At 34.8% G+C, this 13,990-nt stretch overlaps 1 protein-coding gene across 2 annotated transcripts; it reads right to left on the bottom strand.

The window, feature by feature from the left end:
• Positions 1-3,834: 3,834 nt before the first annotated feature.
• On the bottom strand, positions 3,835-13,726 carry LOC114307094 (protein yippee-like At5g53940). 2 transcript variants are annotated; one of them, XM_028252455.2, is made up of 6 exons: positions 13,440-13,640; positions 11,266-11,454; positions 10,746-10,789; positions 9,838-9,946; positions 4,244-4,299; positions 3,835-4,159 (listed from the first exon to the last, which is right to left on the bottom strand). In XM_028252455.2, the coding sequence occupies exons 1-6, from the start codon at positions 13,533-13,535 to the stop codon at positions 4,081-4,083; spliced, it is 573 nt and encodes a 190-aa protein (XP_028108256.1). In that variant the 5' UTR covers positions 13,536-13,640; the 3' UTR covers positions 3,835-4,080. The 2 variants fall into 2 exon arrangements, with proteins under 2 accessions (XP_028108256.1, XP_028108265.1); XM_028252464.2 differs by lacking the exon at positions 11,266-11,454 and having other exon boundaries at positions 13,440-13,726.
• Between the last annotated feature and the right edge of the window lie 264 nt (positions 13,727-13,990).

The raw sequence follows: 13,990 nt of genomic DNA, 5'->3' as shown, positions 1-13,990 counted from the left end.
TGTGTTTTTTTTTTTTTTTGGGTCAAAGACAGCGTTAATATAATAGTATAGTTAGATTACAATTGAAGAATTCATCTCTGTTAGCTCGAACCTTTAATTTTCCACTCATCACACCCTAAGGTGTGTCTATTAGATCATTGGACCACACCCCAATATCTCGATTTCTTAACTTTTATCATTGAAACGTTTTGCTATTATATATATAGATATAGATTTGAAAAAACCCAAAAATAATAATAATAATAATAATACTAAAGAAATGCTTTAAAAAAATCAAACATGCAAGTTTTTGTTTTTTTTTTTTGTTTTTAACTTTTCTAGTTCATATAGTCGAACAAATTTTAAAAGTCTAAAACTTTTTAAAAATTAAAAAACAAAAGTCATTAAAAATGAAAAAAATTATTAAAAATGTCAATCTCAAAAGCAATACATGGTTTCTATTAATTGTTACCATAATTTAAGCTAATACACTATTGGATATTTCTATAAATAAAGCATTAAATTGTACACACAATAATATAATTTAAGAAAGAAATCTTTATGATGTAATTTAAAATTAAAAAATACGTATTTTTGAAAAACCGTGTGGCCATTGAAGGTAATTGAAAGTCTTTTAAACTAAGGCTTTGTCATTTCCATAATTATTGATTTTATTATTGGTAGTAAGTGATTGTAATTTCATAACTATTGTTATATTAATGAAATTTATTAGGAGAATTTAAATATTATTTAATTTAACTAAGGCCTCGTTTGGGAATAAGTTTTTTTAGTAATTTTTTGATTTTTTGGCTAAAATGTGATGTAAAAAAAATTAGTATGTTTGGGATGACTTTTTGACTTTTTACGAAAAGATGTGCAAAAAATAGAGAAAAAGGAAATATTTGACTTTTTGGTATAGGTTGTTGGCTTTTTGATTTTTTAGTAACTTTTTGACTTTTTTGACTAAAATGGACATTTGCCAAACGAAGCCTAAATTAGATTTTAGACTAATTATAAGATGACACGTGTTTTTTGGAAATTATAAAATTCAAGAAAATTGAGAAAAAAATGATTGGCATTTCAAGTCTCAAACTAGCGGTAGACATTTGTCAGGTCGGGCTGACACTACATATAGTAAGAGACTTTGTGTTTATCCAAGCCCGGCCTGACGCTAACATCGGACCTCTACTTTTGCCCAAGCCCAACTAAAAAAATAACTATAAATCCCAAATCCACCCATCAGGCAATATGTTTAAAAAAAAATTAAAACATTTCTTAATTAAATTTAATCACACATTATATTTTTTAAATAAATATATTACTATTATTATAAATTGAAAGATTTTGTGTATAAATTAAAATTTTTCTTAAATAAATTTAATCAAATATCACTACAAATATGAGTTTCAATAAAATCAATAAAGATAAAGTTTATATTCTAATAAAAAAAATATTTTTAATATATTATAATTAACTAATTAATTTAATAATGGGTCGGGCCAAGTTAGGTTGAAAATATAAATTTCAAACCCGACTCATTAATATATCAGACTAAAAATATTAGCCAAACCCGAATCTATGAATTAAAACAACTTTTTCAAATTTTAAAAAATAAGTTCAGGCCAGGCTAGGCGGGTTAGACGAGCCAAGGTCCACCCCTGCCTCAAACAGGCCATAAAGTATTTGCTTATATTATATAATAATAATTGTTCAAAAAAAAAAGTCTCAAATTTTCAAATATTCTTTAAAATAAGATCTTATTTTTATATTTAGGTTAATGTCTTCAAAAAAAGAAAAAAAGACAAAAAAGAAAAATTAGAACTGCTAACAGAAAGTGTGACACATTTTCATTAGTATAAAGCAACGCTCAAACAGTATCAAATAATAATTCATTTTGGACAGCATCCACCCTCAAAAAAAAAAAAAAGTTAAAATTACTTGCCAATAGTACTATCAAAAAAATATTACGGATTCATAGAAAAATTTATAATTTCAATTGTTAATGCGTAAACCTTATTACTTATTTGTTTTGTTTTTTTTTTTTTTTTAAGTATACATTGAATTGAATTCCCCCCCAAAAGAAAAACTACTTGCAATTTTACACTGTGATGATCATGTTAATCATTTGTGCAATTACATTTCACACTAATTTTTCAATGGCTATTACATCGCAATCACTTTTAAAGACAAGTGTTTTGGGAAGTTGGTAAAAAGTTAACTTTTGACTTTTTACCAAACTTTTTGATTTTTTTGAAAGTGATTTGGGAAGTTGATAAAAAACTGACTTTTTCACTTTTTGGTTTAATATTTTTTAAAAGTGTCACATCACTCTAAAATGACCAAAATATTCTTACTTTTTGTATTTTAATAACTTTTTGAATTAATTAATTATAATGTTCCAAATGGTAGTTTCGTAAATTTGCAAGTGACTTTTTTGGATCTTCTTTTGCAAGGGTTGGCGTTTTTGGGAAGTTGCTCAAAACGCAACTTTTTGCTGCATTGTCAAAACGGCACAATAAGAACACACGATTCTTATCTTTTGCCACCATCAATCCAAGGGTCTCACTCTCATCTCTGTAGTTGTGTAATGTCTACTTTCTTCACCTCTGATTTTCCTTAATTTTTGGGGAGAGAGAGAGAAGAAAAATGAAGTAGAAGTTTTTTTTTCTTTTTCAATTTTTTTTTTGGGTAATAAATATAAGAACTTTATTAAAATATAAAAAGAAAGCATACATTACAGTTTCATATGCTTCTTTCTAATTTTTTTATGGCATGTTTTTCTGTCTCCCTTGGAAGTAGAAGTTAAAAGGCATTATGTTAGGATTGAAGAAAGCAAAAGGAAAGCAAAAAGAAAAATCAAGTAAATGTCAATGGTGATGTCATTTTATGTGTGTTATATTTTTTCATTCTTCAGAATGCTTGTTTGGTGAACTATTTTTTAAAAGTAATTGTTTTTTTTTTCATTTTAAAAAAAAATCCAATTATTCAAAAAACACATAATAAAGTTTTTAAATTTTCAAACCTGTTATGATACAAAAATAAAAATGATGGGTTGTTTTTGACTTTTCATTGATTTTATTCTAAAAAATTAAAATAAATAAATAAATAAAACACAACTAAATATAAATAGTACGAACTGAGACTTTGAAGGTTTTTCAACTTTCTTCAATTAGGGAATAATGCAGAAAAAAATATATCAATTTAGATTAGACTTCTCTCAAGTTTAAATATGAACTTGGAAGAACCCGTGAAGCCGACCATGAATGTCGTTTCAATGATCCGAACCATTCATTTATAAGGTCATCAGTATATATCATTCATAAAAATAAAAATAAAAATAAAACAGGATTGATCTAATAACCTTTACATTTCTATTTTATCTAGTCGCTGAAAAAATAAATGTCAAATATGTTTTTTTTTTTTTAAATAGATCATCTATTTATTGGGAGACACAGTAAAATGAGAAGGCTATGATTATCAAATCGACCATTTTTCATGGAGTACATACACGAAGGACCATACAAAATAAATTATTCGGATTATCGAAACAGGAATAGTGGGCCCTGTGCCCCCTCAATTTCTGAATTTGAGAGAATTTATCAAAGCAGTTTTTGTTTATAAGTAAAGCATTCAACTATTCGGTGTAAAATAATTGAACTTCAGTTGAGCTCTATTTTCATGAGAAAATCATGTTACCATGTACAGTGCGAGATTAGGGTTTCACTTTAGAACTCCCTGAGGCCAATTTAAACTTTACTAAACTCCATGTTTTCTGAGAAAGAAAAAAGACTTTCGTGCGCAAGCGGTGCTTCTCAAAATGGTTGGCAAGCCCCTAAGAATAAATACATACAAATATACATAGGAAAATGCTATTCTTCCATAACTTTAATACCAAATCATTTGCCAGAATGATTTATCAGTGGCAGGTTTGATATTAAGAAGCATCTTCTACCACATTATTTTGTATATATTTTACGTGTACAGTTTCTATTTATATATCATTTACTCAAATAGGTATGCAACAAAACACAATAATCATCACTAGCCCTCGCACTGTCATGCCTTTGGTATATTATTACTCACTTGAGAAGTAGCAAGTTGCTAAGCATTCTCTGCATCACTTAAACTCAGCCGAGCATCCGCATTGACTTCATCAATGCCCTCCTCAACTATCCTCCATCTGTTGAAACAGACGTGAACATAACATATTGGAGTGAGAGGCCTTAAAATGAATGGAAACCAAAAAAAATCAATCTCGTAGCACCTTTCAAGTACATATTTTCCTTCTTTGTATTTCTGGGCTTTGTCATGTGCTGTGACCTACACAAATTCAACACCAGCATGGAATGGTAAACATGACACAGCATTTTACAAAATAGGAGACATAATTGCAAGTCCCGGGTTTACAAAACAAGAACACACACACAAACACACATTAGCAGTGGGATAAAGAAAGCAACCCAGTGCACAAAACTCCCACTAAAGCAGGGACTACGGAGGGTAAGGTGTATGCAGCCTTAAAAAATAAAGAATGCATAAAACACATGTAGCACATGAAATACACTGCATGGCAGTTACTAAGTTTGAAGCAGTTAGATCTAAAAGAGGTATTTTAGGAATAAGAAAAATCGAGACAAAACTTCGAAGATCTATGTGCTTTGTATAACAGTATAGATTATGGCTACTAGGAGGTGTACTAGGAAGCAACTTTCAATAGAGTGATTATCGATGGATACACTATCATCCAAGTGATAAAGGAGCATACCAATAGCGATAAGTCAAGCATTTTGTTCACAGCTCACTTCCTTGCTAGAAATAAACAAAATAGGACTAAGTAAAAGTTCAAAGGTATAAGAGAACTTCACTTTTCTTAAACTGTGTTTGGATCATGGATTTGGGTAGGGATTTGGAAATGGAAAAGGAAAAGGAAAAGGAAAAAGTGAGTGAAATGTAAATGAAATATATATTTCACCTACTTTTTTCCTAATATTTCACACATTTCACTTTCCTTTCCAAACCCATAATCAAATCCATGATCCAAACACAGTTTTATGTGCGCTTGTTTCCCTATAAGACAATTTTTAAGAGAATCATCATGAAATGATTTTTTTTTTTAAGGCTCCATTTCTTTTTCTTTTTTTGATCTAGGCTCGATTTCTGTTCAGAGATGTGAAAAAAAAAAAAAAAACCTCCATGCCTCTTTAATCTCTTTGAGAACATATGATCTTGCTACGCACAAATTTCTCTACCGATGAACTTCTAGTAAAAAAATTCCATTGAGACAAACTCCACGCAAAGTCTTCAAGAAAAGAATTTTATTTATATATCCCCTTGTCTCTATCTTCAATACCAGACCCAGTTTGCAAATACACCAATTTCCTTGGCTTCAACATACACTATAAACTAGGAAGCACGGATACAGATACGGGATACGAATACGATACGATACAGATACGGCAATACGACAAAATTTGAAAAACTAGGATATGGGTATAGCGGGGATACGTTCGTAAAAAATATTATTTTAACAATTTTTAGTAATGCAGTATGCATAAAAATAAAACCTAAAGCAAAAGACAACTTGATAAAGAAGAAAGATTCCTATAAAACTAAGAGTCTTTAAGGTCAATAGCTTCAACTTGTTCCCCTTCATCAGTAAATATCACAAGACCTTAGCCAAAGCCAAAGCCAAAAAACCATTCTTAAATAAAAATTTTAGCAAATATACTTTTTTAAGTCATCAATGATAGTCTAGGACGCACGGATACGGATATGGTGATATGGGGATGTAGATATGGCGGTATGTCAAAACTTGAAAAAGTACGATACGGGCACAGCGGGGATACATTCGTAAAAAAAAATTTATAATTTATAATTTCAAACATTCATAAAACATCCAAAACTAAAAGCAAAAGCAAATGCAAATTAAACATCATCCTTACATGCCAACATCAAAAAAAGAATGAGAGCAGAGAGAAGAAACGCGAGAGAGTGAGAAAGCGAGAGAGAAGTGAGAGAGACAACAATGATACATCAATTTGACAAATTCTATTACTTTAACTCTCACTATATTCCTTTTATCAAAAAACTAAACAAAATATTATAAGTAATATGTGTTAAAACCTATCACCTACTTCACCCACTTAAACCTACTCCACTAAACCTAACCCACTACACCACTACCACCTCACCTACTCCACTAAACCTAACCCACTACACCACTACCACCTCCACTTCACATACTCCTTACCTACTACACACTCACCCTCTTCTATATATAGGAATCATGAATCATTGTAATAAATCAATATATCAATCAATAATAATACATACAATTTATTCTCTCTCTTTCTCTATACATTATTTCTTACATGGTATCAGAGCAAGGTTAAGACCTTAGTATTTCTCGCTTCACCGGCGGGCGGCAACCTCGCCTTGGCCGCCCGCCGGACCTCAACCTATTCCGCTTATTTTCTACACATACCTTGACTTCTTCAACATTTTCTTACACCCCTCCTCCGCTATGTCGACGGCGGCACCCGCATCATCGTCTAGCCTCTATCGCCGTTCACCTCGCCTCTCACATATCCGTGGTTGTACTCTTACTCGTCGTCGTCGTTGGCGTTTCTAGCGCTGCTTTTCTGCTCGTCACTGCTGTTTTTTTTCCCGATTTGCTCTCTCTCTCTTAGCCATGGATTTGGGTGTGGGGTGTAGAGCTGTGGCTCTGTTGTTGGTAGCCATGTTTGCTGGCTTGAAGGTTTCAATGGCAGCAGTGTACAAGGTTGGGGACTCCGCTGGTTGAACCATCATTGGGAATATTGATTACAAGGCCTGGGCTGCTTCCAAGACGTTTCATGTTGGAGATGTCATCATTTTTCGAATACAATTTTCAATGTCACGTGTTGCAAGTGCCCCACAAAGAATACCAAGCCTGTAGAAGTGTAAGACAGTAACATGCATCTTCACATACAGCTTGGGTAATGTGTAACTATCAAAAGCACAAGCTTCTTGGACATCCCTCTCTCTCTCTCTCCATGGACCCAACATCATCATCATGCACCCACTCTATCTCCCTCTCTCTTATCTTTTCCCACTTTCAAACCCACTTTAATCATATCTCTCATTTCTCTTAATTTATTTCATCCACAAATATTTTTCTCTATTTTCTTTATCCATTATTTTCTTTTATTTTATTTTTCTTATTAAACAAAACAACACCACAAAATAACACCAACAACATTCCACAACCTTGTCATTTTATTCATATCAGGGGATCAACCCCGATCACACTTTTACATCAAAAAAAAAAAAAAAAAAAAAAAAAAAAAAACCCACACAAACAAAAACAAAACTAGCACACCCACAGTGGGATTTTTCTTCTCTACTCAGCCGCCGGTCTTTTCTTCTTGCCTCCGTCCTGGGTGGTCCTTGCCGGTGTTGCCTCCGTGCTTCCTAGACCACCAAGCAAGTTGCCTCCTCCCTGCTCCTCCACTACAGCATATGGTGGACCTCCAAATCGGAACATCACGGTGGCCTTCCGCTTCAGCTCCTTGTTTTCTGTCTTTAGCACACTTATCTCTGCTCGCGCATCCTTATACATGCGTTGGAGCAGAGCCAGTTGGGAGTTTAACTGTTGCACCTCATTTGTCCTGCTCTGCAGCCGGTGCGACAAGTTTGTAACCGCAGTCATGGTTTCCACACATGACTTCAGAGTATACTGATTGGCCTCAATATCAGTTTGCACTGCCATTCTTTGCTCCACAGACCGCATAGGAAAGGTCAACGGAGCAAACTCAGGGGCGTTTGGTTGAGGTTCAAGGGCAACAGCACCGATTATCTCTCTTGTGGACTCGTTGAGGTCGGGAAAGAGAGTAAGCAGACCACGGGAAGAAGAGGCCATGTTCTGGGTACCTGGACGGGAAGAAGAGGCCATGTTTTTGGGTTGCTAAGTGTTTCAGAGAAGCAGCGATTACTGATTGGTACTGTCAGACAGGGTTGGTTACAGAGTGTTTCAAGATTTGCAGCTCTTCGAGACAAGCTCTCTGAGAATGCAGAGGTTTCAACTGGTTTGTTATGCTTCCAAGCCTCAGCCTCCGCTTCAGTTTATAAAGACCCTGACGAAGAGGCCGACACGCGTTCTGTCGGTCACGTGCATCGCCGCGTGTCTGGCGCGCCTTTTGATGGCTCGCCGCTCGATGATTTCTGTCGGGCACATCTTTTGATAAAGTGGGCGCGCCTTTTGAGGGCGCAACTTTTGCAGGCTCGATATATATATCTACATGTATATCTTTTGGGCAGCCTATATACACACTCATACAGTGTCTTCTACACCGGTCCGACATGACCCCATAAACTGTCTTCTACATCGGTCCGACATGACCCCGTAAACAGTCTTCTACAGCGGTCCGACATGACCCCATAAACTGTCTTCTACATGGGTCCGACAAGACTCTGTAAACTGTCCCGACATTGATTCCGGTTAGCTCCTTCATGGGTCCGACAAGACTCTGTAAACTGTCCCGACATTGATTCCGGTTAGCTCCTTTATGGGTCCGACAAGACTCTGTAAACTGTCCCGACATAGATTCCGGTTAGTTTCTACAAGGGTCCGACAAGACTCTGTAAACTGTCCCGACATAGATTCCGGTTAGTTTCTACAAGGGTCCGACAAGACTCTGTAAACTGTCCCGACATTGATTCCGGTTAGTTTCTACAAGGGTCCAGCAAGACTCCGTAAACTGTCTTCTACAACGGTCCGACATGACCCCATAAACTGTCTTCTACATCGGTCTGACACCACCATACAGTGTCCTCTACAACGTTATGACACCCCCATACCGTGTCCTCTACAACGTTATGACACCACCATCCAGTGTCTTCACCAATGGTCTGACACGACCATACAGTGTCACCTATCCTCTTTTATTTTTATGTATTTTCTTATTTTGTAACTCTCTCCAAACTCAAGTTGGTTAGTTCCTATCCCCCTTGAGTTTGCGGGGGGCTGTTAAAACCTATCACCTACTTCACCCACTTAAACCTACTCCACTAAACCTAACCCACTACACCACTACCACCTCACCTACTCCACTAAACCTAACCCACTACACCACTACCACCTCCACTTCACCTACTCCTTACCTACTACACACTCACCCTCTTCTATATATAGGAATCATGAATCATTGTAATAAATCAATATATCAATCAATAATAATACATACAATTTATTCTCTCTCTTTCTCTATACATTATTTCTTACAATATGTAACTTTGAGTATCCGATACTTCAAAATTAAGTATACGATACTTTTAAGAAGTATCCGATACGTATCCGCGAGTATCCGAGTAGTATCGGTATCCGATAAGTATCCGATACGGATACGTCACCCTTTTTGAAGTATCCGTGCTTCATAGACTATAAAGCAATCGGTTCAAAGAAAAAAAATATATATATATACAGTAGAAAGCAGTGAAATTTGTGATCCTGCACAAACACGCAAAAACTCAAAAGACACAAGCTATAATTGTTTCATCCAAGCTTTACTTCAGGTTGCTCCAAAGACACCTGATGTAGCACCAAAATAGATAATTGAACATTTTGTAATTTTTTTTATTCATTTATGTATTTCAGACTTCTCATTTAATTAGGATTTCTTAGTATTTGTTTACTTATGAGATTTTATTAGTTTAGTTATCCTATATATTAGCCTATGGTTTTGGATATTAATTATTGAAATATTGATTTGGAATTATGATTCCCCCAGTTTCTTCCCTCTTCTTCTGTTCTTTTGGTGCTTACATCAACACCTTTTCCAAAAATGCTGTAGTAAATAGATTGAGGACCAGGGAGCATACATATTTCCAGCCAAGAATTTGCCCACAGCAGCAGCAAAATATATCTGACACGGTATGAGTTCCAGTAAACATTATCCTTTCCTCTACAGGTCCAACTGTTATATTCACACTGAACAAAAATGCCACAAGACATGTGAGTAAAGTCTGATATACAAAAATCAAATATAATGTGATACAGATGAAAGCACAAACCAAAAATCTAATATAAGTGAAAAATCATAAAAGACTAAAAGCTTAAGTTTTACAATGGCAATCCATAGGAGTTGCAGTATAATATCTGGGGTGTCCTTTTACTGTATGTAGTAAAAGTTACGGGTAATAAAAGTATTTACACAAAACGGTATGTTTTTTCCTGAAATTAACTAGTGTTCCAAGAGGGGGAAAAATTCTCAAGGAATCCAACTCTAACCTGTGTTTTATTCACATTTCCCTCACCTTTTCCCTTTCCAAATCCCTACCCAAATCCATTATCCAAACACCAATGTGAGGGGAAAAAAAAGGATGAGAGGAGAGGAGAGGAGACATTGTTTTTGTCTGACTGCATTATTGAGCTCCTGTTCTTGTTGGCCTTTGTCATTATTCAAGAAACCTCTTTTATAAGGCTCCAACTCAAAACTTCAATTTTCTATTTGTAGAGGAAATACAACATTTAAATATGAAAGACTCATTCCATGATTGCCTAATAGATGTGAATAGAAAGAACATTCCCACTTTAATTTGGCCTATGAATCTATAATATCATTCAGTGAGCAAACAAGCCTTCGCCTCCTCCAAGAGAAAAAATACATAAGAGAAAAGAGCAAAGCAAACAAATGCAAAAGCCACCTGCATATTCCCAAAATGACATCACTTGTAAAAACAGAAAAAACAAACAAAAAAAAACAGAGAATATTAAATTGTTAACTTACACTTTATGGACAAGGTATGCTTTCCCGTGATTGCAACTGAAAGACTGATCATAATACAAAGCAAAATTAGTGTCAAAGTTGTTGAAATACGGCAAACCATGTAGACACGCAACAAATGCAAAAACAAAATACTAGAGAGTAATACTGTTAGAAAAAGAATTATATACGTACACATAATACTTTGGAAAATAAAACTTTTATGAGCCTTGTTCTTAGTGAAATATAGTGATCTATTAATTTCATAGAGACGGTAAGCATAATATAAAGAAATTGGGGACAATGGCAGGGATATTGTGACACCCATCCCACAAGGTGGGAGAAGAATGTCTAATGCCATATAAGTAAAGACTTTAGACCTTTCTAGTACAAGGTTTTTCCTAAGAAACCTTGGGGAGAACAAAGGTGTGTGCTAGCCGCGCAGATGTACATGTCTGGGTGCATGTGTTGCACATGGTGGGCAAAGCAAACTATATTATACCCTGCACGACTAGGTTGTTATAAATTTGGTGTCAGAGCTAACCATGGTCCCGTAAAGGCTGGTGTGGCAAAGGAGTAGAGGCACCAGCAAGGCAAGTATAGACTTTGGAACTTCCCATGTGGACGTACGTGTATGGGCATGTGCGTTGCTCGTGGTGGGCAAAGCACACAATATTGTACATTGCAGACCCAAGTTGTTACAGATATGGTGTAATGCTCCCTTAATTGAACCCTAGAAGTCCAGAAAAAGTATCATTTTGATCCCAAAGAGATAATAAAGAAAATAGGAATGCTTACAATCATTAATTCCTTATACTGATGTGATGATATATTTTACAATCTTAAATGTGTACAGATGGTAAAAAGACTGTTTGTCAATGGTTCACGCAATAGCTAATTTGTACATGGTTTATTGACTAAAAAATCCATTTTATGACATCATGATTGGAAAATTTTAGTACCTTCATTAGGCTTTCACCAATGGAGTAAAAAGTTGTTTGAAGCACATTTTTAACTGGTCTAACAAAATTCTAGCATAGTAAACCCAATGCATTAGAAAAAATTTGCTTCTAAATCTAAATTGCATCTTGAGACCCTAATCAAGATCGAGTTGAATCAAACTATTCCCACTCATCAAACTTGTTATGACATAAGGGAAATTCTAAATGCAACCACCACTATTACACGATTTTTAAGATCGTCACTTCTCTGTGCGTTGTCAGTAATATTTGCTTGTGAGACTTGATGGTGAGGTGAGGCAAACATTTTCCTTCCTATTTTCATCCTTAAAGTTTTCTCAACTAGCAATGACCTCACTCTTCAGAAATATCAATTGTTTCAAAATTTTGGTCCATCAGCATGCACCATCTAGTAGTACTATTATCTAATCAAATGTGACAAGTACAATATTAAGGCAATCAAATCAACTGTCATCGATACAATATTAATTTAAGACAATCAAACGCTTCATCCACAACTCAAATCCACAAGCCTGTCCCAATTAGTTGGGATGACTGCATGGATCAATTTTCTCGAATTGATTCTATTTGCAATCATGTCCTCACTTGAGTTTAAGATAGTCATGCGCTTTTTTAGCGCCTCAACCTGAGGAGGGTCCTAGGGCATTGCTACATGGTGCTCCCATTTGAATACAATTGGTTCATCCAGCGGAGTCTATACTTTCATGTTAGTGTTTTTACCCAACAACATAGGAGGTGGCATTTGATGACAGGTATCGAGCATTGCTCCAGGGACAAGCAATAATTTTCCCCTCAACCCACTTTTACTACCCTTGAGGTGGATTAAATCACTCCCTTGCAAAACTATGATGCAAGTGACACATTTGGACTGTTTGGTGGAGCTTCTAGCAAGCTGATAACTAGAATGCAAAAGCTAAAAAGCACCTCTTTCCCTACTTCCCATAATTAACTTTTTTCAACTTATTAAAACTATTTCTGATTGAGAAGTTATAAGTAAAAATTGCACCGAACACTGACACATTTTCAAAAGTAAAATTAAAAATAAATAAAAAAAATCATAAAGCAAATCGATAAACTGCACCAAATAGTCGGATCATCTCAAACAACTTTCTTTAGTCTCATCTTCACAAAACCAGACTAAACAATACCCAATTCACATGTGGTAGGACAATTAGTTTTTTGGGGTCTGAAAAGGGTAAACTAAATCAGCTCACTCTTCAACACCCAGTAGGCAGCAGTTGAATATTCATCATTAATCAATTGGTTGTGGGTCTCTTGACTATTTTATCAATTGGTTTATTTTCTTTCAAGTTGTCTATCTCAAGAGATCATTTGGGTTTGATATGCCCATTTTTGAACCATTTTGATGATCCAAACCACGTTCTAGAACTCGTTACATATAATATTCATACAAAAAGTATTAAAATGATTGGATATCAATAGTTACATATTTAAATCATATTTATTTTATAAAAATTGACGACAAATATAATTTTAAGAATAATTATCCGATTATTTTAATTTTTTTGCATGAAACATTCCACCGAGTCCTGTGAATGATTCGGATTATCGAAATCGATCTCAAAATAGGCATAAAAAAGTCCAAACGCTCTCAATACATATGCATATGTGTAGATACGCAAACGCTCCCCCAAAAGTTCATCAAACAAAACATACATAAGCGTATATAGATATATAGAAATGGAAGGAGAGGAAGGGGGGAGAAGAGAACACAGACCCGAGAGAGGACATCCTCAGTGAGGGCAAGAGAGGTATGACAGTATCGGCATCTGTAAGACCTGCCTTCCACCTCCACCACAAACACCCTTCCCATAGCCTGCTCTGCTCTGCTACCCAAAAGCCAAATGCCTATCCATTAGACAGACTACCTTGCTTTTAATTTGGTAAAAACCCCTCTCTCATCGAGTCAAATTGAACTAGACACGTAAATGGGTGCACAAAACCGTACAACTCAAGTTGGGTTTGACAATTCTGCCTTTTTTTTTCTCAAAAAAATAGTAAAAAATGAAAAATTAGGAAAGTTAGTATTATTTTTAAAGGACAATTAAAGAAGGCATATTTACTAATAAATCTCCTATATAAAGTTTAAAATTTATTTAATCTCAAAATAAAATATTTATACCAATTAATCCTACATATTTTTAATTATTACCAAATTTTTTTTTTTATTATTTTTATCACTTTAAAAACGCTGTTACATCCAACGACTTCCGTCAAACTTACCGAAGACTCGCCGAAATATTCAACATCACCGGAAAGTCGCCGAAG

Source organism: Camellia sinensis, chromosome 9 (genome assembly GCF_055761805.1).
Source record: "Camellia sinensis isolate YWXY chromosome 9, ASM5576180v1, whole genome shotgun sequence".
In the NCBI taxonomy this organism is placed as follows: Eukaryota; Viridiplantae; Streptophyta; class Magnoliopsida; order Ericales; family Theaceae; genus Camellia; species Camellia sinensis.
The sequence above is the reverse complement of the archived record's forward strand: the minus strand, read 5'-3'. Positions and strand labels throughout refer to the sequence as shown.